At 36.7% G+C, this 23,672-nt stretch overlaps 1 protein-coding gene across 2 annotated transcripts; it reads left to right on the forward strand.

The window, feature by feature from the left end:
- The first annotated feature begins 1,396 nt into the window (after nt 1-1,396).
- CAB39 (calcium binding protein 39) lies at nt 1,397-21,958 on the forward strand. Of its 2 annotated transcripts, none has more exons than XM_009649143.2 (8): nt 1,397-1,551; nt 10,473-10,637; nt 14,713-14,831; nt 17,755-17,923; nt 18,669-18,728; nt 19,369-19,434; nt 20,292-20,435; nt 21,304-21,958. In XM_009649143.2, exons 1-8 carry the CDS (start codon nt 1,438-1,440, stop codon nt 21,490-21,492), a joined length of 1,026 nt encoding a protein of 341 aa, XP_009647438.1. In that variant the 5' UTR covers nt 1,397-1,437; the 3' UTR covers nt 21,493-21,958. The 2 variants fall into 2 exon arrangements, with proteins under 2 accessions (XP_009647438.1, XP_035744753.1); XM_035888860.1 differs by lacking the exon at nt 1,397-1,551 and adding an exon at nt 5,280-5,342.
- The last annotated feature ends 1,714 nt before the right edge of the window (nt 21,959-23,672 follow it).

Below are 23,672 nucleotides of genomic sequence, written 5' to 3' on the forward strand. Positions count from 1 at the left end.
ACCTGAAAGTAATCTGATCAAAAACTGCCTACTTTACGCTTTTTGTCAGTTGTGTTGGGTCAGTTGCAGGCATGGAACAATGAAGGTATAATCTTCGTAGCTGGTTACCCGAAATACCTATTTATGGAAATTTTCTTGGCTAAAGATCTGTGTGCTTCTGTTCTTCACCTTTAAATTGTTGCCCTTGGGCCAACTTGTTTGCGTTAAAAATCAAAATAACTCAGTAACTCATCAAAATGCATGGTATTAGATAAGAACCTTTAATATATACTGGTTATAGTTTACTTGTTACTAACTTCATGGACATGCATGGAGATAGAAATTACTAACTTTCAGGGTAATATCCCTTCTTTGTAATGACTGTAATCTCTGCTCTGTCAGCTTCAGCTGTCTTTTGTGTCTAGCAGAAGTAGTGCTGTCAGCATTTTTAATGCAGGATTTCCTGTTCTTTTCTGTCTAGATTAGAGTTCTGGAAGTATGCTTTATGGAATTCACTTGTAAGAAGTTTTTATTATTGTTTAAGTGGGAGTGTATGTGTTTAGTAACAACAGCTTTTGTATACTGATTTATACTAGTAATACTTTTCTATTTTCTACACAGAAGTTTATATATATATGTGTGTGTGTGTGTAAAACCAAATGTATGTAAATACACAGAGGAATGAATGTATTTGGATTCAAGAGCCAAATATTTTTAGGGATGGAAAATTATTCTTGTAAGATAAGTTTTATCTTTTTGAAAAAGGTACATATCAAGTATTTGGTTTTAATATTTTCAAGTGCCTTATTTATGTCCCTGTTATTGGTGACAAATATTTTTTCCCATAAAATGAGTGGAGGTGAGCCTGTATTTCAGTATGAAGTTACAGTAATACTGATATGAGAAAGTCAGGACATACCAAGTGTTTTGAAATAGGAATAAGCTGCTGTCTGTAGCCTCATCTGCATCATGTTTGTAGCTTTGTGATCTACTTCGCATTTGTTGTGGAATGAATATGGGTAAAAGCATGTACCTGGACAGTCATTGCAGACCCACTGAGACATGATGACTTGTGTGTCAAAGACCTACTGTAAGAAGGCATTTTGCTTGACAGCAGTAATTGGAATAATTTATCCTTGTTAGTCTTGCCCATAACGTGGCATTTGTACAGTATGTGGCTTTGGATATAATTAATTTTTTCCTGTAGCATAAGATAATGCTCTTAATGTGAGTACTGAGATTCTGTATCTTGTGTTTTAAAAGAATTAGAAACACAAGCATATAAGTTGGTCATAGCAATTTCTAGTTCAGCTTGTCAAGGATAGTTATTCCACATATCTCTTGATCTTCATGTGTGTTGTTGTACTGACCTCATGCTTCTATTTTTGACATGCTTTTTTTCTTCCTCCTTTTCCAGGTGAAGCAGGAGCTGTAGAGGAAGACCTGTGGCTTGCAATCATGCCATTCCCTTTTGGCAAGTCCCACAAGTCTCCTGCAGACATAGTGAAGAACCTGAAGGAAAGTATGGCAGTTCTAGAAAAGCAAGATATCTCTGACAAAAAGGCAGAAAAGGTACAGTTGGGACTTTCCAATTGCTAGACAGTAATTGAAAGGGAAAAAAAAAAGAAATTTACAGCTGCTGAAACTGAATCAATTAGGAATTGTTTTTTGGGTTTTACTCTGATAAAGGGTAAGTTATTATGTACCTTTGAACAGGTGTGTATCATGCTGGTTGGCTTTGCATTTTTATGCCACTGACAGCTGATATGATACTGAAATAATTTGGTTTGGAACTGTAGGACTTTGCATTCTTTAATAAACAGCTCACAGCCATACAGTGCTCTGGTGCTTGTGTCCACTGTACTGGCTTTACTACTGTACAGGAGTTCTGTCTGTGCTTGTCCATGCAAATGTTCACAGAGCAGAGTGCCTCTTACTGAAACTGAGGAGACATCCTGTCTCCATGGATGTCAGTGGAGGATATACTTTTACCTTTCCTTGCCTTTTCTTCAGCCCACAGGAAGATGTGGTGAAAAGTTCCTGTGCTGGTGCAGTTTCCTTTAGATAGGATGGTGTGATACTTCAGGATCTGTACACATCGACAGTCTTTTTCTTCTCAACTGGTAGTCTTGATAGCTTTACTAAAAGTGCAGCCTGTGTGCAGCTGCATCCCATCTAGTGACTTGTATGGCAGGGCTATTTACTGTTTAGATGAAGTTTTTTCCTGATACACTCATCACAAGGGCACAGATTTCAATACTTCCAGAAAGAACCCCAAACCCAAACCAAAAAACAAGCAAACAAAACATCTCCCTCTCCAACCTACCAGCTTTTGAAGCAGGCTATGATTCCCTCCTTGGATTCTCTCCCAGCATTATTTAACTGTCCTGTGCCATTCTTGGCATCTTTACAGAGTCAGGTGTAGGAGTTAGTCACAATCTTTTTCGTGTTCACTAGTATTTTTAAGCAGAGTGTGGCCAGCTTCTCTACATACAGTTTCACCTAGATTTGACACTACTATGTTAAGTGCAGGAGAATCTGGGTCTTAGCTGAATTGCCATCTTGATCCTGATACTCTTTAAAATCAGCATCTTCCACCTCAATGCCAGCACGTGGTATGTTGCAGGTCTCTTTCAGTGTACCATAGTATTTTTCCCGATGCTTTTTCTCTCTTGCTGGAAAGAAAAATGTTAGGCCTGTTACGCAGGCCTGTGTGGAGGCTGGGAGGTTTTTCATTTGCTGCTGCTTTTCTTCTTTCTCTAATAAAGACATCTGTCAGGAGCGGAGGGGTGGGTGCATTCTGAAGAGTCTGTGATGAGACATGGCACTGCTTCCTTCATCTCAGTCTCATTATTAATTCCTGGAGATGTGGCTTGATCTTAAAATCCGTGCTCTTTTGTGTCATCTCTTTCTTTTTGCTTTAATGAGGAACAGACCAGCTTCATTCCATTGTGCATAGCTGTGCACTGTATCACATGCCTGTGTTCTTGATGCTGTAGCTGAAGATTATTATGTACCATTTGCTTCTTGCTGGCCTTTAATCCCATACCTCTGTCTTCTTTAAAGACCTCATTTATGTGAGGCTGCTGCTTTTACAAGAAATAATATGCTAAGCCTGTAGAGTTGTTTCTCCTGTATCATGTAGAAAGCAACATACTCTGCTTGTAGAAGAAAAGAAGGCAACCCATGTTTGCTAGGTTAAATGTGAGGGTTAAACACTGACATTCGCAAGACTGAGCTGGGTATGGTAGTGCTGGCCTCTGTCATCCTTGCTATTCACAAAGGAGACCACTCGATGAATCTGAACATTCACACCAGTGTCCTCATCTCCATACAGAGATTCTTCAGGAAATAGTTGTTTCCTTGGCAAGCCAAGACTTTCATGAAGGTGCCTGTGGTTGTGGCAGTTTATCTCAGATTCTCAGATTGTTTGCTGGTTTGACAAAGTTCTTTAGTGTCTTACAGACAAGTCGTCACATCTTCGAGGGTACAGCTCTGATTAAATAGACAGAATTTGTGCCCTCCTCCTATCCAGTCTATAGAAATGACTGCATTAACTTTGGAGTTAAGTGTCATGGTTTAACCCCAGCTGGCAGCGAAGCACCATGAAGTGGCTCGCTCACTCCCCCTCCCCTGGTGGGATGGGCGAGAGAATTGGAAAAAAATAAACCGTGTGGATTGAGATAAAGACAGTTTAATAAAACAGCAGAGGATAATAATAATAATAATAATAATAGAAGAATATACAAAACAAGTGATGCACAATGCAGTTGCTTACCACCTGCCGACTGATGCCCAGCCCGTGCCCAAGCAGCGGTTGCCGCCCCCAGCCAACTCCCCTCAGTTTCTATACTGAGCATGATGTCATATGGTCTTGGAATATGCCTTTGGGCAGTTGGGGGCAGCTATCCTGGCTGTGCCCCCTCCTGGCTTCTTGTGCACCTGGCAGAGCTGGGGAAGCTGAGAAGTCCTCGACCAGCGTAAGCCCTGCTTAGCAACAGCTCAAACATCAGCGTGTTATCAACATTCTTCTCATCCTAAATCCAAAACACAGCACTATGTCAGCTACTAGGAAGAAAATGAACGCCATCCCAGCCGAAACCAGGACAAAAGACAGCAAAGGGCTGAGCAGTATGTCAATATATAGGCATCTTTTTATCTTTCACTACCCCTTTTATTATTATGGTCCTTTCTGCAATGTAACTTTCCAGCTTCCTTTGGAGAAGAATTCTGTGCTGATGAAGGGGTGAGTTCCATGGCTAGTAGTGGAACAGAAATAGAAAAGCTCACTGCTTACTACCCTTTAGGAAGAGGGGAGAAGAATGCCAGCGTTTTTCTTTTTTTGTAACTCCATTTTATTAGTGATTAGACTTGTATAAAATACGATCTTTCTCTCTCAGTAATTTCTGCTTCATTGTTGCTCTTTCATCCACAGGTGTGTTTTTGTAGTCTGTCAAATAACAACAATGAACTTTCAAGGCTAAGCAGTGTGGTACCTGTTCAGTGTTGATCACTGTTATGGTAAAGACAGCCTTTTGGGTGCAGGGAATACTTACTTTTCCTACGCTACTTTGTTTCTTAAAATGAAGTACATACAGTTGCATATTTTCTTTACTCTTACACATAGGAAATTTGAATTGTGTATGTAGATTAGGCAAAATTCAGCACGTGCTGAAGTAAACTGTACGTTTCAAAATGAAATCGTTGTTTTAAATATTTCTTCTGTAAAATGAAATTAGTTGTAAATGTCCTTTTGTTTTATACCTTGCTGAGGTTCCAAAGACAAAATACTTTTCTACTGCAGTACCACAGTGTTTTTAATATGTAGCTCACTGTAGTTCCTACCATGCAGTGGCAGCACAATGCTGTTACAAAAATATTTAGTTTGCTACTATGTAGAGGATGTACTTTGACAGTTTCCTAACACACTTTGAAATACAGATTTGTAAGAAAATTAGACAAATAATTTTCCCTAGAAATTAAAAGTGTAATTAATTATGTTTGAACAGGATACCTCAGGTTTTTTCAGTGCTTAGGCTGAATTTTAAAACCTTCAGTGTTTTGTGAGAGGAAGAAAAAGCAAAGTAAGAAAGATTTTTTTTTTTTTTTTTTTTTTTTAAAGCTTGGACTCTGTCTGCTCCTGTACATTCTTTATAACCAAAACATAAGAGGTTGTTCAAAGCAAAAGATGTTAAACAATGATAGTGGTCATAGTGCATCTAGTTCTATTATGAAACATTCTGCCATGTAACATTGGAAACTTTGTTTTATAGATAAAAATCTGAAATTCAACAAGTGGACTCTAGTTGCATGTTAATCTACCTTTTTTTGAGTGCTGTGAATACTGGAGAAAAATTAACCAGGTAATTCTCCAGGTCATTTTGAAACATTACCTAAGTTTGGAGTACCTGCTTTAGGAATTGAGATCTGAAGTGGCTGTAAAAGCTGGGCTGTTGTCTTGCTGCTGACTGTCTGCCTGGTGTACTGCGACTCTGGCTGCTTGTTGGCTGCAGTCCTGTACTTAGGACAGAGGCGATAGGTTGCTGTCTGTTAGTATTTTGGAAGGGAAACTTGAAAAAACAAGTGCTTTATAACTGAAAATGCATTCATTACATATGCTGTTAGTTTTCCATTACTTGTGTTTTTTCAGGAAGGGGGGTCTAAAGGGAAGGGGAAGGAGAACTCCTTGCGTATAAATGAGAGCTACCCTTCATCTAGCCCATTAGTTAGTCTTTTATTTGAATCTCTTCCTCCCCTTTGGCTGACACCAGCATTTATTTTTATACTACCAGTTCCCTTGGTTTGTGGCACACGTTCACTGTTGTGAAGGTAAATATTTACTCATGTAATAACCTTGTTCTTCCCTACTCTCTGACCTTGTGTTAACCTGCTCAGAACAGCTCTGGTTTTGGCTTTCGGATAATTGTTTCAGCCGTGTTGTTAACCCATGTGGGTTGACTATTGCAGGCATGGTCAGTCTCTCTCTAAGTTACCAGTTCTATGCAATGGACAGTACACTATATGTATGGGACAATGCAATATGCTACTTTGATTCAGCTGTCTGACTAATATTATGTCACGTTGCCATAGGCATAGATCAGATTTCATTCAGTGAATTAACGCTGTCATTTACAAAGCAGTAAACTTTTAAATTTGTTATGTACATGTGTACAATAAATTTCATGGTTGAAAGAAGGCTAAAGGTTAAGCCCCTGCTACTGCATGGGGCTGTTACTCCAAGGGTGAAGTTGGGGCTTCTGTAAGTAACGGGTGAGAAGACATGCTTCTCTTCTCATTGAACTTACCTCTTTAATCATAGAATCCTAGAATCCCAGGTTGGAAGGGAGCTCAAGGATCATCTGTTCCAACCTTTCTTGGCAAAAGCATGGTCTGCACAGGATGGCCCAGCATCCTGTCCAGCTGAATCTTAAAATCCCCCATGTTGGGGAATGCACCACTTCCCTGGGAAGATTATTCCAATGGCTGATGGTTCTCATTGTGAACAATTTTCCTCTCTTGTCCAATCAGAATCTCCCCAGGAGTAACTTGTACCCATTACCCCTCCTCTTTTCCATACCACTCCTTGTAAAAAGGGAGTCTCCATCTTCTTTGTAGCCACCCCTTAAACACTGGAACATGGTGATAAGGTTTCCCCTAAGCCGCCTTTCCTCAAGGCTGAACAAACCCAGTTCTCTCAGCCTTTCCTTTAATGATATCTTCATGCTTAGATGTCTGCTGAAAAATGTAATAATTTTTAGCCTTTAAAATAAACTAGTGGCACTGATGTAGATAATCATGTATTTACAGAATTGCATGGTTTTGTGAGTATTTTGAAATCCAATTTAAATAGAATTATTAAAATGGTGTTTGTTACTTATGATAGATACTCCTCTAGACTAGTAAAAATATTCACCAAGTACAGGCTCAAAATTATAGCTAGTTTACCTTTTTGATGGAAGTTTTCATTAATAGTGTGATTTATGTAATTGTGTTATTGATATGGATAGAACCCCTAGCTGTAGACCCAGAGCCTGCTGAGCTCACCTTAAATACTTAAGGACTGCTAATGTGTTCTTTAGCTTTTTCCACTGTTTTTTTAAGTAAAGGCAAGCGTTGCTTTGTAAAACTCAAATACTCCAGCTGTATGAGTCTATATGTAGTATTTGGTATTTGAACTGCTTAGCATTTAAGGAAATAGTAAATTTTGGGAATATCTGTGAGATACTCTAGCTATGAAGACATGCAACTGATTATGGTGTGACAATCATACACATCACTTCCTGGTGTCTGATTTTATTTTTAAAAAATACCTCTTTTCTTTGATAAAAATAGAGAAATAAGTACTTTGTTTATTTTCTTTACATTTTACATTTATAGTCTGACTTATCCTCAAATGGTATTGTTTGGTACCACTGAATTTCGAATGTGACTTGTCACAGAATTTTTCTCTAAAACTCAGATTGCTCCATGTTTGCTTCTTCTCAGTACTGAGAAAAAAAAAAGATAAAAGATATATATGTATATTTTATATATGGGCTATATGCAGATTATATATTATAATACATTATATACTCTGAGTATATATAAAACATACCCTGCTTATACATTACATTAGAATATATTTTTCTAGATATATGTGGTGTCTGATTGTTAATTCCACTTTCCCTTTGGTCATGGGTTCTTGGATGAACTTCATTGTACTTCTTGATTTTTCTCTAGAGATTTTTTTTCTGTTAAAAGAAGGCAGCACATTAGGCAATTATTTAGATCTCAATATCTTAGGTAATCCTGCAAGTAAATGCTAGCTAGCCTTCTTTTGCCTTTTTTGAGATTTTTTTTTTTATACTAGTTTATCACTTAGCTCTTAACATTGATACTTAATGTAGCATATTTTCAGGTGTAAGTTCCATTCTGTATCTGAAGTGGCAAAAATAGCTCTGCATGTCATGTATTTAGAATATATTAGAGAGTTCATGGAATATAGAAGAGTAGAGAGATTCTAGAACAAGTTTGTAAGAATCTATTTCTAGTCCTTTTGATATTGAGTTTTAGAGTAAGAGAAGAGGGAATATAGAAATGTCATATTTTATGGAAGACCTTGGTTGTTCATATAATACTTTCAGAAAACCTCATATTTCTGTATTTGCAGTATGTATCCAGAAATGATAGTTTGGCCTAAGTTGCAGTGATACAAGCAAGTCTCTTTTCATGATGAAGGTGGTCAGACATTGGTACAGGTTGCCTAGAGAGATTGTGGAGTGTCCATTCATGGAGCTGCTCAGAGCGTGGCTGGCCATGAACCAGAACAGCCTGATAGGGCTTTGAGGTTGGCCCTGCTTGAGCAGGTGGTTGGACCCTGATGGCCTCCTGAGGCCTTCCAACTAAGCTGTTCTGTTTCTATGTCTCTAACCATTACCTCCCACTAAAGCCGTATGTCATTCCAAGTTCAAGTGAAGCACATTCAGATGGTCTTGACGGTGGTAAAAAGCATGGGAAATAAAGTCCTGGTGTCTCTTATAGTTGCTGAGTTGTATCTTTGTGTTAGGTGAGGAGGCTTTTTTTTTTTTTAACGCTTGGTGTTTGGAAACACTTTTTTTTTTTCTGTCTGTTTGTAAGCATTTCCATTACTAGCATCTTTCTTGGGATGGTGGTGAGGGAGAGCCTTCAAGTATGATTATTTAAGCTTTGCAGGAGTTGTTCTGTCTTCTGGGGTTTTGATATGAAAAATTCTCCACTGGCATTCTTCTTAATTGCAGGCATGCCCTCAATATCGCCACCATCTTACTTAAAATAGGTAGCTACTGGAACCTCTGCCTTTCTTCCTCTTTCATCTTGCTTTCTAAATTAGTGTGCAGGGACAAACTGCAATAGAATTTTTATTACTGCTTCCTCTTTTCTTGGTAGCCATGCTCCAGAGGCATCTCTTCATATCTCCACATTTGACAATGTTCCTGTTCTTTTCCTAGTAAAGTGGTATTTCTTCTGAATGTTAAAGAAATAGGGCAGTTGTGTGGCATGGTATTATTACAATATGGTGAGCTGACTTTCTCACTTCATGTCTTCAGGAGCTGTCATGAATCTAAGCAGTCATATTGGGCACCTGCTTCTTGCTGTCTTACTAACAGTGCACAGAAAATCCTGTGGAATTTCGATTAAGGAGGAGACAACTGGGACTAGGAACTGCAATTAGCAAGAAAGGGGAGGCAGCGGGGAGTGGAAAGTTGTGGAGGAGCTAAAAATGTTATGGAGCCTCCTTAAAGGTCACGGAAGCCTTACTTGCATACCTAGCAAAGCTGGAATGGCTTTGGCTTGAATAGTGGGTCATGCTGATCTTAAGCCTCTCTAGATATAATGCGCAAATGAGAAATCTTTTTACATACCCCTTATAAGACAGGCAATATCCAGAAAGTGATAATTTTTTTATTTCATTAATCTTCCATGTGCTACCAATCATAAATACTTTACATTAAAGTGTATGCATACATTGTTGGCAGGTTCATCTAATTACTAAAAATTAGTGTGCTTACAAACCATTCATACTTTTTAGGCATGTGAAGAATGAATACAATATAATTAAACCAGCTATTTATGATGATAATTTTCAGTGTTTTGCCCCCAAGCTATGTGAACATATATATTGAAAGGAGTTCTTCATTTTTCTCCAAGATAACTGTGGTTTAAGATTCAGAATCGGGTGATTAGAAGTGTTCTTGATTTTATTTTTAATTATGAGATAACTCTTCTGCTGCTGCTAGATGTTGCTCCAGCCCATCATGGCAACTTAGGAATTCCTTATGCTGGCTTCTCTAAGTGAGGGGTCAGACCTGTCTGTCTTCTGTAAGATGAACTTCAAATGGGAAGCATCTTAAACTTTTAATTATCTACTGCATCGCTGTATTTTTTTGGGTGCACCTGTTTCTGGGTCTGTTTGCCAGTTTGTTCTTGTGTACTGAGATAACTGAAAATTAAAGGAGGTTCTTTTTGAGGTTTTGTTAGTTGGAAAGGAAAAATTGCATCCCCACTGACTGGAATGGGGCCCTGGTATTTGACAAAACCTGTAGGAGTGGTACATTTGGTGTCTCTGAGCAGTTCACTAGAGCAGGCATGTGTCTCCATGTCATGTTTTCCAATCTGATACTGTGTACTTCTGTTTTACAGAATGGAAATTTTGTCAGGTTCTTTTCATCCTGTTGTTATTCTTTAGGGGATTTTTGAACGGGAAGTTTAAAGGCTGTGAAAAGGAAGAAATTTTTACTTTTGGTAACTTGTCAAAGAAATTGTCTTACCTCTGCTTTTTTTTTTTTTTTTTTTTAATAACATAGAACAGACTTACTTGTAGAAAGATTATCTATTGTTTTTTAACAAGTTGTCATTTCCTCGTCTCCCCCCCCCCCCCCAAAGTTTGCAGATTTTAAGAATAATGGAATACTTTGTACAGTTACAAAGGCAAATGACATTGTGCTCTAACTGTATTCTTTTCCCATGTTCTTTAGGCCACTGAGGAGGTCTCAAAAAACCTTGTTGCCATGAAAGAAATCTTGTATGGCACAAATGAAAAAGAACCACAGACAGAAGCTGTGGCACAGCTTGCTCAGGAGCTGTACAACAGTGGTCTTCTTAGTACCCTAGTAGCCGACTTGCAGCTAATTGATTTTGAGGTAAGAGAAAAGTTTGGCATTTCTTATATTGGACATGTTAAAATAAACATCTGAATTCCTACCTCTTTAATTGGTTAAGACATCTTTTGATCTTCAGCTTTATTTCTCTGGCTGGGACAAAACCATTAGAGAACTCATTGTTCCAAACTACCTAGAAAATTAAACAAATATAGAACATGAAATCTGTGAATTTAGGCACATAAGCCACGCAAAATTGGAGTAGATAAACCTCTAATCCTGATGATACAAGTCTGTTAAAATTATGGAATAGTTCTTACTTCTTGTGTACACAGAAGGGTTAATCCCTTAGGAGTAATGCCATAGTGAACACAGGCTATAATACTACAAGGCATGTTTATATTGTCATCTCCTTAAATTAAATTACTTGGAAAAGAGAATTATCGTAGCATTTATGAAGAACTTTAAGTATTTAAGGTAAGCTGGTAGTTTTAATAACAGTCCAGTATTTCTCTTTCTTCAGAAACAAGCGATGCAACCTCTTTTCTATTTTCCTCACCTTTTCTCCGTTCATTAAAAAAAAAACAAACCAAAAAAACCCCCAAAAACAAAAAAAAAACCACCACCAAAACAAAACCAATAAACCCAAGTTTTTATTGATTACTTCAAAATAGCAATACTTACTTGTATTCAAATGTATCTCTATACAAACCTCTATAGAATCATAGAATTGTTTTGGTTGGAGAAGACCTTTAAGATCATAGAGTCCAACCTTTAACCTAACCCTGTCATCCCACTACTAAACCATGTCCCTAAGCACCTCATCTATCCTTCTTTTAAATACCTCCAGGGATGGGGACTTTTGGCATTTGTCACCACATCTCATGGAATAATTTAGCTTCCTGATGTGCCATAGTGAAAAATCACCCTGTTAATTATAAGAAATTGCAATATAATTGGACTTTCCTATTTTCCCTGAGGTCCCACAAGAAGCATGTGGTTGTCTAGGAAAGACCATGTATCTCACTCCATAGACTTGACTATAAAGACCATCCCACTTAAGGTTGCTTAAAAACAGTATTGTTCATAAGCAAGTTGTTCATGATGCAAACACAATAGTTTAAGTTGTAGTATGACATTCAAAAAACAATAGCTTTCTTCCCTGTTCTTTCTTCTCTTCCCTCCACCCCACCCATAACTCCCTCTGATTTATGTTTAATTGTAATACGATGGTATTTTTTCCCTACCTAAACAACTGTTTATACCAAACATAAAACATTCAGGTTCTTAAATAAGCAAGGAGACCTGCTAAAGCTGAGAGGGAATGCTGAAATGTGATGGCCTTTAATTGCAGAAGAAAGGAAATCGTGAAACGTCATCTGGATTCTGCTGACCTCTAGATTCTTATCAGCTTGATGTTTACTCAGCCTGATTATTAGCGAAGGAAACCTTCATTATCTCCTGGTAATGAAGAATGATAACAAATTGTACAGGCTTGCTCTCATTAAGGAGAACTATTAATTTTATTCTAAGGGGACTTGAAAAGATTGCGAGTAGTTTCCTGCTTGTGGACTTTCTGCTGCTTTGTTACACGAGGATATGATGGTTCCCCCTTGAGAGAGAACAAGTCATTCACGCCGCTTTCTAGGCTAGGCCACGTCTGCTTTTTAAGGATGGGATCTGGCAGACTGTCTAGCTATTGTTGTTACCTAGAATTAATGTCAACACACCCATGCTCCAAACCTACACTAGCTTCCCAGCTGTTACAAAGTCAATCAGGTGTTGGCTTTGATATCCCAAATGTCTGTGGTTGGGGGTTTACTGTGCTGGAAAGGATTTCTCCATTACCAATGGAGATACAAACTTGATTTCCTGTTGGTTCTTAAACTTGAAGAGTAGGTCTAACATTTATTCCTTCTGGTGCCCTGCCACAGCTTGAGGTCATTCAATGATGAAGTAAAAGTGTTTGGGGTTTGGTTTTTTTGTTTTGGCAAGAACTTCACTCATTCCTGAAGAAGGTTTCCTTGTAGAACAGGAATAGACAGCTAATTAATAGACAGGGACTGTTCACTCTGACTCCTAAACTGTCTCAAATGTATTTGCATCTGAACAGTATGGTAAAAAAAAAACCCAAAAGTAACAAAGTAAAAACCAGAAAAATAACAAATTTTATGTTTTAATTAAGAAACTGTCTGTCTAGACCTTGCTGTATGTAAAGTCCTGTTTAAAATTATATCCTTACCTGGAAGCTTGCTTTCCAAGTAAAGCAGTCGACACAACCATCGACTTACCAGTCTTATAAACTTACCAGCTATCTCCCTGCTGATTTGTGCTGAGGTGGTATCCCTTGTGGAACGATTTTTTTTGTTGTTTGTTTGTTCTTGTTTTTTTAAATGAAGAAAGGAACCAAAAAACAAAACTGCCTTTTGCGTAAGGGGGCCTGAATCCTTTTGATCGAAAGACAATACTAGCACAGTGTCCCTCTCACCTCTCGCAGTCGTGACTGTTGGCACAGGGTTTGGTGTCTGTTTGCCCTTGTTAGGCCATGAGATCACTTAGTAATGCATCCTTTCAACAATGACTAGCTTTGGTATTACTGTGTACCACTATCAGTTCAATTATGTGCATAATAAGGAAATGCTGTTCTTGCTGGTGAATCCAAAGCAAATTGTGTGATCCAGCGCAGAATTGGCAATGTTAGTGAATGAGAGTTGATGACTATATTATGTGGAGTTTGAGTAAAGCAATTTCTGGAAACACTGCTCTACTCATTTCAGAACAAAGAGTTCTGGTGTTGCTTTGGGCTGGCTTTCAATGGAATTGTAATTGAGAAAACAAGGGTTTACAAACAAACTCTTATATCCTGAAAACAACACTGTAACAAAACTTTCCATGGTAATTCACAAACATGCCATTTGTAAAACTACAGTCCTACATTTTTATAAACATTCATTTTTTTTTCTTATGCAATCTTCTTGATGTTGATGGGAAAACTGAAATAATTTTGAATAATCGCTGTTGTTTGGAAAATTCTTGCTAATTAAGTGTGCCCTGCATTTTTCTCAAAAGCTTGTGATGTTACTCAGGGCATTTATAGTACAGCTAGAGATTGTCAAGAAACATTATCTACGTATGCTTTTTGTGTATAACATTCAGGGAACCTTCAGGTGGAGTTGCTTAACAGGCCTTTATTTGCAAGTCCAGGTTTGCCTAGGCTTTTTCTGGAGTAGGTCTGATAACACACTGGAGTAGATCAATAACACATAGTCCTCAAGTTGTCTTTATGGCAGTCCAAAATGGAAAGTTAATCTGGCTTTTAAATGGTGCATGTGAATGACAGTGAAAAGTGCTTATATTTATAATCGTCTTTTTGTTAGATGTCCGTACCAATTTGTCATCTTTAGCTATGGTCTGACAGAAGAAATAAATAGGACATATATTCATATATTCAGCAAAAAGAACATTCCCAGCTCCTTGTGTACTGTCTGGTGCTTTCCTTGTGCATTTTCCTGTGTATAATCTGTGCTGAGTTCCAGCATCCTGGTCTTATTTATACTTCTTTATTCCACTGAAAAATGGGAGACTTGCATTTTAGGTCAGTGGATGATTTCTCTTTGTAGTTTTATTTACTTATTTATCTTCCATAAGTTACAGTTTTAAGTTCTATATCAACACTGCAGTTGGAAATGCTCTGCACCCTGTTAATGGTGGTGTTACGTGTTCTAGGCAAGGGGAGAGGGTAATGGAGTATTGAAGAAACACACTTGCAGGCAAGAGCACAGTTAAAAACTGGTATGTGATTAGCAAAAACAAGTACAAAACAGGCCCAGGAGATTGATGCTACATAGAAGTATCTGATGAAACATCAACTGGCTTTACTTCTTAATGTAAATTACCTGTGAACTGGCTGCAACATGATGTAATGTTTTGAGTGCTTTGGCATATTTGAAATGGGTATAAAGAAACAGAATATTTGATCTGTTTAAGATCAGAGTACAGAGGCTGACTGAACTGCAGAACTCGCACGGTATGAATGCATGAGATGATGATAATGTTTAATTGTTACTTGCCTAGTGGACTTGAATATCATGTGTTTAACTGCTAATGTTTTTGACAGGGCAAAAAAGATGTTGCGCAAATTTTCAACAACATTCTCAGAAGGCAAATTGGTACAAGAACTCCCACAGTTGAATACATCTGCACTCAACAGAATATATTGTTCATGCTATTAAAAGGGTATGTACACCGTGAAGCATAAATATGCTTTTACATGAAGTAAGAAATTTTTAAATTAATGGAGAAGCAGTGGGTTCTGAAACGTTTTTTCTTCCTTTGCAGTATGCTTGATTTTTTTTTTTTTGTCTTGAGGCCTGTAGTTCCCCTAAGTAAAGGAAAATTTGAGTAATAAACCACCAAAAATATACTTTTGCATGAAATACAACTGAAAATTCTTAACTGGGGTAGTGCAGACATTTTCCTTTCAGAATACTATTTGAACCTACTTGAACTATTTCTTTGCAAACTTACTTCTTCATCAAGAGTTAAAGGATGATTTTTTCCTTTAACCACTGTAATTTCCAGGTTGTTTGTTTGGTTTTTTTGTTCTATCCCCTGGTCTTAGTTTGGTCTTAGACTTTTTATTCATAGTGATTTATATTCCTGTAGTGACACAAATGCACCACTCAACCTTGACCAAGCAAAGAATGATTTGGGGCACATGGTGCATGCCAGACAGCTGTTTCTGCCTCTATTCTTGTATTATCTGGTGTGCTGGATATTGAACAATCATTCCATAATGAATAGGTGGTTGCACATGTAGAACTGTGGATCTCAAACATGAAAGCAGAAAGGTGTTATTAACATTTTAATGTTAAAATAAGATTTTAAAAAAAATATTGAGAATGTGCTCTCTCCATTTAAAAAGAATTGCTCACATTTCTAATAAGATTAATTAAGACATTTCTGAAAATTGCAATTCCAATATGTTATTTTGGGATCAAAAAGTTCATCAAATATTAATAAAACTTTTAAAAAATGCAGCTATTTCAAATACTAGTTTTATAGTTTGTGTTGAAGCTGCTGGGTAAGCTTACTGCAGTTGATGAGTACTTGTCCACCTACTGGGATAGCTAGAGGATGTATGAAAAGGCCACGCTTCTCAGTGAGGTACTTGCCTATGTTATGTTGGTAGCACTAAGATTTGAGGATAATCAAGTATATTTTTAACACTTAAACAGGAAGCTTTACTGTGTCATTCCTTTTCCCTCCTCATAGTTCATAGTAGTAGTTAGAGGTGCTGACTAACCTGCTACATGCATGGTGTATTAGGCTATTTTATTGTATTTATCTCTGTGTTTACCTAATCTTGGGCCATTTCCACTGGAAAATGGATCATATAAGAAACTTTTCCTGTGGAGAAAGCAGTTGTTTTACATCTTTTAGTTTCATGCTGACTCCAGAGGTTTAGCACCAGCAGCAGCATGGAATATTTACTTCAGTTCATACAGATGTAAGATCTACACTTGCCCGCCAGAAGTTGCTTTGTTGGTGTTGCCCCCACCTCATAATAGCCCTGATTTTGCGAGGAAGTGAGATTTAAGTGTTAGAGAGACAAAAAGCTTACTAATTGTGGCATAACACAAAAGAAAATATTGATTCAGTGCTTCTTCAAAATAATGTATGAAAGAAGGCAAAGACATTTGAGGTGCAGAGAGATGAAGCTATGTTCTCAGCATGCTCTCATTGATATGTGACTGAATGAGGGCTGTAACCCATTCATCCTAATTTTTAGTCTGTGTAGTCGTTCTTCAGAGAGCATTATTCTGACACGGATTATTGAAACACATATTCATAACTCAGGATATTTGAAATGGGCATTTAGTTAGCTTTAATGACTTAAATGTTACATCTGGTATCCAACTGAGTGAAATTTATGTAAATTTAAACTATGAGGTGAGTTGCAAAAAGTTCTGTAGATTTCAAACCTCCATGACAGGTTAAATGGGAAGTACTGTAGAATTTAACATGAAAATTAATTCATAAGAAAATGTTTTTGTATGGTAATAGTGCTTAGTATGCACACCGATACTTTGCTCCTGAATTATTCTGGTGAATTTAAATTAGCTTCCAATGGTATAGGAGGAAGGATTCTTCAGGTGGGAGGCAGGAAGGTATATAAGAACCTTTGACTGCTTCAGAACCAGGTAGGAACAACAGATAAAACTTTTCTGTAGACTGGGATAGCTTATATTGCAACATGCTGAGATGAGTTCTTGGTTTGGAAAGGCAGTCTTTTCTTTTTCCAGGGTCCTACTATGAGCTTGCTTGGGAAAACAAGGAGCTAGTAGCAAGTACGAAGGTATATTTCTATCAAATGTGTCTTAAACACAGTGTTGTGAGATTTTGGCAGCTGCTGTTGGCTTATGTTAAAATCAGCTGAGATCACCCTGTAGTATTTGAGCCTGCCAAGAAAGTGTAGCGACAATTTCTAAATAAAGCCATCAGGGATGGCTTCATCACTTCCACCAAATCAGTGATGGACATGTTCCAGAGGTCTCTTCTAAGAAGGTGCGGATGGTTTGCTGGAGGCAATAAAGGCTTGGGCGCAAAGAAGGTGTTCAGTGTCCTTACAATCAGAGGACACTCTTGCCAGCATTTCAGGCTTGAAGCCTGTGATGTGTAGAGTAGCCAGTAATGCTGAAAAACAGTTTGATCAAAGAGAAAACATGAATTTATGCCCAGTATTATTAACCCTGCCTGCTCATATTATGGATACTTTTATGTAAAAGGCTGTCATGTTTAAGCGAACGGCTTTCAGGACACAAATCACTTACTGCTTTTCCAGATGTCTGCAATCCCACCAATATGAAAAAAGAAAACTGATTTTGAGTATGAAGTAAATATTTTTATTTAGTCTTGTTTCTCAGTTTGTGAAAGTAATTCGTAGTGGCTATAATTTGGCATTTAACTGGCAGTGATTTCAGTAATATTTCATAGAAGTATTTAAAAGTGGAGTTTAATGCAGAACGAAGTACCTCTCATTTTTTAAATTTTTGTTTACTTGATAGCACTGAAAACCATAAATAGCAGCGTGGTGCTGCAATGCTAATTTGTGAAAGTACTTATGAAGAATCTTTGCTGTTTTTTTTTTTTTCAATAGGTACGAATCTCCAGAAATTGCTTTAAATTGTGGAATAATGCTTAGAGAATGCATCAGGCATGAACCACTTGCTAAAATAATCTTGTGGTCAGAACAATTCTATGATTTCTTCAGATATGTGGAAATGTCAACATTTGACATTGCTTCAGACGCATTTGCCACATTCAAGGTAATTTACATACAACATTTGAATTATTACTTCTGTAGTTCTCTGCTATGTGAATCCAGACATTGTGTGTTACGTTCTTGGGCAAAACAAGCCTAGGGAGAATTAAAAAAAAAATAGGTGTGATGCAGATGGGTAAGCTGGACACTGTTCTTCCTTATTTCTCAGAATGCAAGAAACATTCCTTTAAATATATATACTATGTTCCTGAGAACTTTTATTCCAGAAAGTAAGATTTAAACTATAATGTGTTAGCTGAATATATGTGTGCTTCCACGCCAGGGACTTTTAAATCTGTGTTTCCAGCTCCTCAAGTGAGCAAACGCCTTTTTATGAACCTGAGTATATTTGGTGCTGATGCTTTGTCTAGGGAATTTTTTTTTGTCCTAAAACAACCAGTTATGGGACTATAAGCATAATATTGATCAGTATTAAATAGTGGGACTTAACCTTGGTTGTGTACAGCTCTGTGCAGAGCATAGCCTTAATGCATAAATGACATTCTTCAGTGATAACTCCACATGCTATTTACCTGTGTGAATTAACATAACACATAGCAGACCTTTCCTAAGTGATGCCAAGATCCTTAGCAATGTCCAGGTAGCTGCATTCATGTCCTAAATTTCTTTCTTTAATGAAAGAGCAAAATTTTTTATTGGATGTCTTATGTTTACTCACTTTTTAATGAGAATGTATATGTACTGTTTAAATATTTTAGTGAAGTTATTGGGCTTGCGCTCTTTTACAGGATCTGCTTACAAGACACAAGTTGCTAAGTGCAGAATTTTTGGAACAACATTACGATAGGGTGAGCAGATACGTTTTAATATTCAGAATTTTCTAGTGCTGTGTATCTTGAAGAAATTGGTATTTTAATTCCCTGTTTAGCTTCGTTTTCAGAAATTTACATACAATATTAAGCCAATTGCACTTACAGTAATTTCTGCCAAGCAGTAAAATTAAGATCAATACCGTATTGTTGAATGTAGAAAGGTGTAAAAACAAGAGAAGGCGGCAGAAACCTGGTTTTGTGAAAATGAGATCTGATTTCTCCGCTAGAGGGAACCCTTTCCATGTCTTTTTCTTCTGTCTGTATTAACCCCTAACAACCAAAGAATACAAAATAGCCCTCCTTCACCTGCTGGGGACTCCTGAAATTAACGAACAGTGTTCAGTACCAGGAACTATTATCATTTAAGAAATAAGGAGATAACTACTTCCACCACATTGCAATCTAAACATTTAAGATGCCTAAAAGAGTAAATAATTTTTTTTTTAAAGCATATACAATGTTTAAACAGTAGTTACTTACAGGAACCTACTGACATTTCAGATTATGTTTACACTTTTGTTATGGATTTGCATCTCCTCCAATTTGTTATAATAATTTGGAAGAGTGTGTATGACACTTGGAAAGGTCCTAACCCTTCTCTTTATTCTGTGTTTAGTTCTTCAGTGAATATGAGAAGTTACTTCATTCAGAAAATTATGTGACAAAGAGACAGTCACTTAAGGTAAGGCAATTTTATTTTCTCCTTAGATACAAAGTCAGAGAATTCCTTTCATTTCAAGGTGGGTTGACTTTAATTGAAATGGCTTCAGTAACTGCCTTGGATAGTGTTTATTTTAATTTTTCATATGTTTTAATTCTTGGGATGAGCTAGTTTTCTTTAATCCAGTCCTTCCATTATTTGGTGTCCAGCACACGTCAAGTCATTTCTCTCCCTATGCAGAAATGGCTATATGCAAGTATGTTTATTTTTGTTGGGCTTTTTCCTTCAACAAATCTGGACACATTTAAGTAATTTAATAAAGTTTCACATGGTGTGACTAGAGCAATATTAATCTTACATTCAAGGAGGTCAGAAATAGTGAATGTAAATATAGTACACTTGAAGCCAGGGTGATACTTGTGGGGAATATCCTTTTATGCCCTTCTGGGCAAAGAAGGTAGCAAAAGAAGTGTAAATATTTCTCATTTGAAGTACTAAGTTTTGTTTGTTTGCTTGTTTGTGGGTGGTTCGTTTTTTTTAAACCACATTATATGATATATAGCTTCTGTATAAATGAAAAAAATAATGAAATCATGCAGAAAAAAAGAATGAAAAAGACTTTTCATTCAATTCCAGTTCATAACAAGGGGGGAACAAAATGCAATATTTTTTTCACTTGTTGAGAGAAAGGAGAAACTGCATCATCGAAATAAGAGGAAAATGCACCCTGCATCTAGAAATTCAGGACGTTTCAGTTCTATTGTTACTATATTTACAGACTGGTGTCAACTGCTCACTGTGTTTGAAAGCACTTACGAAAAAGTTGTTTATGTCTGGTATCAGTCACTTTTTCATTCAGCCTTGTTTTCCACGTTTAGCTTCTTGGTGAATTGTTATTGGACAGACACAACTTCACAATTATGACGAAGTACATCAGTAAACCCGAAAATCTCAAACTAATGATGAACCTTCTACGAGACAAGAGTCGTAACATTCAGTTTGAGGCCTTTCATGTGTTTAAGGTATGTTTAAAAAAACCTCATAATAAAACAAAGAGCAAAAGAACCCCACCAGGAGTTGTTTACTTGAGTAAACTACTTAGCTGAGCCTCAGTTAAGCTTATTTTAGTGTCTGCTAAGTGGATAAATAAAGAGTGTGCTAATATTTGTCTTTGTTGTGATCCATCTTTACAAATAGCTATTTTATTGTATCTTTTGAAAATTGTTTAGAAACCACTTAGGGACTATCATGATTGTCGGTGTAATCTCTCGCAGAAAATTTTGGAATTAAGAAAGATGAAGTGCAGTAGGATAAGGAGGAATGCATGATTTCATGTGAAATCATGAAGCATCTTGGAGTTCAAAAGTGTTTTCATCGTGCTGCGTGATCTATGAAGAGGTAGCAGTATTTTAGTCAAGCACCTAAATTTCAAAGCCTAAATTGTAGTTTGCACTTTATAAGAGATACCTTCTGACTTTGCAGTGGACAAGCAAATAGCTAAGAGCTTGGAGATATAATTTGAGGTATAAAAGTTTTCAGTGAACTTTAAGATACCCATCTGATGCTGTATATAATATGAAACCGTGGCATTTGCTACAGAAATTAACTGTGAGGTGTCTTCAGTGGTTTCTGCAGAGGGTGTTGTGGCTGATCAGCTCCCACAAATTGAATTTACTTCAGTAATGGTATTCAGCTTCTATTCTAATAAAAAAAAGGTGTAATTTTATTTTAAAACTTGCATTTACTCCATTATTTTTTCTGTAGAGATACTGGAATATAGAATAATTAAAACATCACTAAGTTATTGTCATCACTGTTTGGCTAGGTTTGTTTTTTAACTTAGACTTCTGTTACCTACTCTTATGATAAATGTCTTTTATTTACTTGCAGGTGTTTGTAGCCAATCCTAACAAGACACAGCCTATATTAGACATCCTTCTAAAGAACCAGACCAAACTTATTGAGTTCCTCAGCAAGTTTCAGAATGACAGGACCGAGGATGAACAATTTAATGATGAGAAGACCTATTTAGTTAAACAGATCAGGGATTTGAAGAGACCAGCACAGCAAGAAGCTTAACCTCCAATAAACCCTTAAAATATTAAACCCAAATTCAGCATTTGCTGTTAGATATTCAGCATCAGGCACTCTTATCGATTCATGAGGAACATTACTGCTAATCTGCTGTTCAGTGAACGGTTTTTGTTTTTCTCTTTTCTTTTTTAGTCCAAGTTGAAAAACATAGCTGCTGCTTTCTTGCACAATGTGGACTTTCTTGATATTTGTGTCATTTCAGAATTCAAAGACACTGCTTGTTTTAGGAGTCCTGAAAAGAAAGATTCTAGGTTCGTGAAAGCAAACATATAGATGCTAGTTTGGTTTAGGAGAGAAGGTATTAATGTAGTTAAGTAACAGGTTGCATGCTTGCAAATCTGAATAAATCTGTATGTTTGCACTTACCTTGTTTGAGATATGAGCACAACGTGACCTGTGCGTACCTGGCACCATATTATAAAATTATATGCCTTGATTTAAAAAAAAAAAATGCGCAGTGCTTTATTTGTAATCAAAGGGGAAATGTATCTAAGATGTGAGCTTATTGGGATAAACAGTTGTCTTGCAAATAAACTGATATTGAAACTTAGCAACTTTTAAAAGAGTGAAATCTCAAGGTTCATAAGGAAAATGTATATATGCCTTTCACTGCTTTTTAGAATTTTTTTTGACATGATTTGATTTTTCTGAGAATTGACTTGTAAACTTGGAAATATGTTCTAAGGGTTTTTGTTAATTTTACCTTAAAGGTATTTCAGACAGTAGACCTAGCAGTGACATTTTGCATTTCATTTCAACAATGCTTGCTGGTTTCTTTTGTATATAACTCCTAGGCTGCTCATTTCTTTAAAATATGATTTAATTTGTACAGCAGAGGAATGTTATTGTATTAGTCTGTAACTATTACCTAATATTGAGTTTTGCAAAATGAATGCTCATATGTAATTGAATACTTCCAATCACATGGAAATGCTGATTTAACAATCTTAAGTACTGCAGCATTAAAAGGAAAAAAAAACCCAAACAAATTCTTTGTATTCACTTATCTAATGGGGTGCCATCAATTAGGGTAGGCTGAAATAGAGAACTGGAACCCTTTATACTACATTCTTACTGGATAATATTGGCCTTATTCAATTAAATTAGAATTGTGCTCACCAGCTCTGCAAATGGCAAAGTTTATGCTAAATTAATATTGATTCCCCTTACTTCTGGGGAGCCTGCAATGCATCATTTCTTTCTTACAGTAAATAACTCAGTACAGTAGTTGTGAAAGTGAATGATTTAATTCCCTCCGACTTCAAGAAACAATTTCATAATGTCCTAGTGTAACAAAATTATTTAATTTTGTTGATTTTGTTCTTTAATGCTGCAAACTGTCAGTATTTATAAAAACAAAAAACCCAACTGAATTTGCACCATGTTTTTGTTACTGTGACTATACAAAAGGAATCTACTAAATATAGCTAAATAATGTTATTAAAATTGTATCTGTCCATCATATAGTAATGCTAAGATCACAACCAAGCAAACTTAGGGATTGGAGTCTGAAAGTTCAAATTCTGCATGGCTGAATCTGATGGAGAATGCTATAGAAAATGTTTGTTGCTTCCTGTCCTCTTCCTAATTAAAATATTGTGCAATCAGCAAGATGAAACTCCTAAGTGACATTTAAGCTGATTTGAAAGTCTTCATAAGGGAAGTCACATAGCTCCAGAAAATTGAGTGTTTCACTCAGTTGTTTAAAATCGCTCTTAACATTATAAATTGGTCTTTTAAAGGTTCTTAACATGTCCTTTGCAAACAGATTCATTTTGCCTACAGGAAAGAAAATAGCTTACTCTTACCGAAGATCACTTACCAGGCAGACAGAATTGGCCATGAGGTGGTATTATAGTTCAGTACTAACAGTCTATTATATTTTGGCTTATCATAGCTGAGTGGAGGAGAACATTATTTGCCAAGTTACTTACCATAACATATAAGGCTTCCTCTTTAGAAAAACGTAGGTGTGCTAAAGATTTATATATGTAAAAAAGTGAAAACATTTGGACTGGGATAGAGGTTACTCTATATTAGGCCTTGGAAACAATGGCTTTGGTGACTTTTTTACTATGTGGAAACGTTTGAATGTTGGCTTCCGAAAAGAAGTTGTATTTAAATTAAAGCTCATTTGACGTGCTCTTTGTATTAAAAAACTCTTG

The sequence above is a fragment of the Egretta garzetta genome, unplaced genomic scaffold (genome assembly GCF_000687185.1).
Source record: "Egretta garzetta isolate BGI_Z169 unplaced genomic scaffold, ASM68718v1 scaffold161, whole genome shotgun sequence".
Classification (NCBI taxonomy): domain Eukaryota; kingdom Metazoa; phylum Chordata; class Aves; order Pelecaniformes; family Ardeidae; genus Egretta; species Egretta garzetta.

Bases quoted from the DNA above. Each gene is read 5' to 3' on its own strand.
- CAB39 (XM_009649143.2), top strand. From the start codon at position 1,438: ATGCCATTCCCTTTTGGCAAGTCCCACAAGTCTCCTGCAGACATAGTG. The intron at 14,832-17,754 runs GTATGTACACCG...TTTTTTCAATAG, and splicing joins TTGTTCATGCTATTAAAAGG to GTACGAATCTCCAGAAATTG. The intron at 18,729-19,368 runs GTGAGCAGATAC...TTCTGTGTTTAG, and splicing joins TGGAACAACATTACGATAGG to TTCTTCAGTGAATATGAGAA.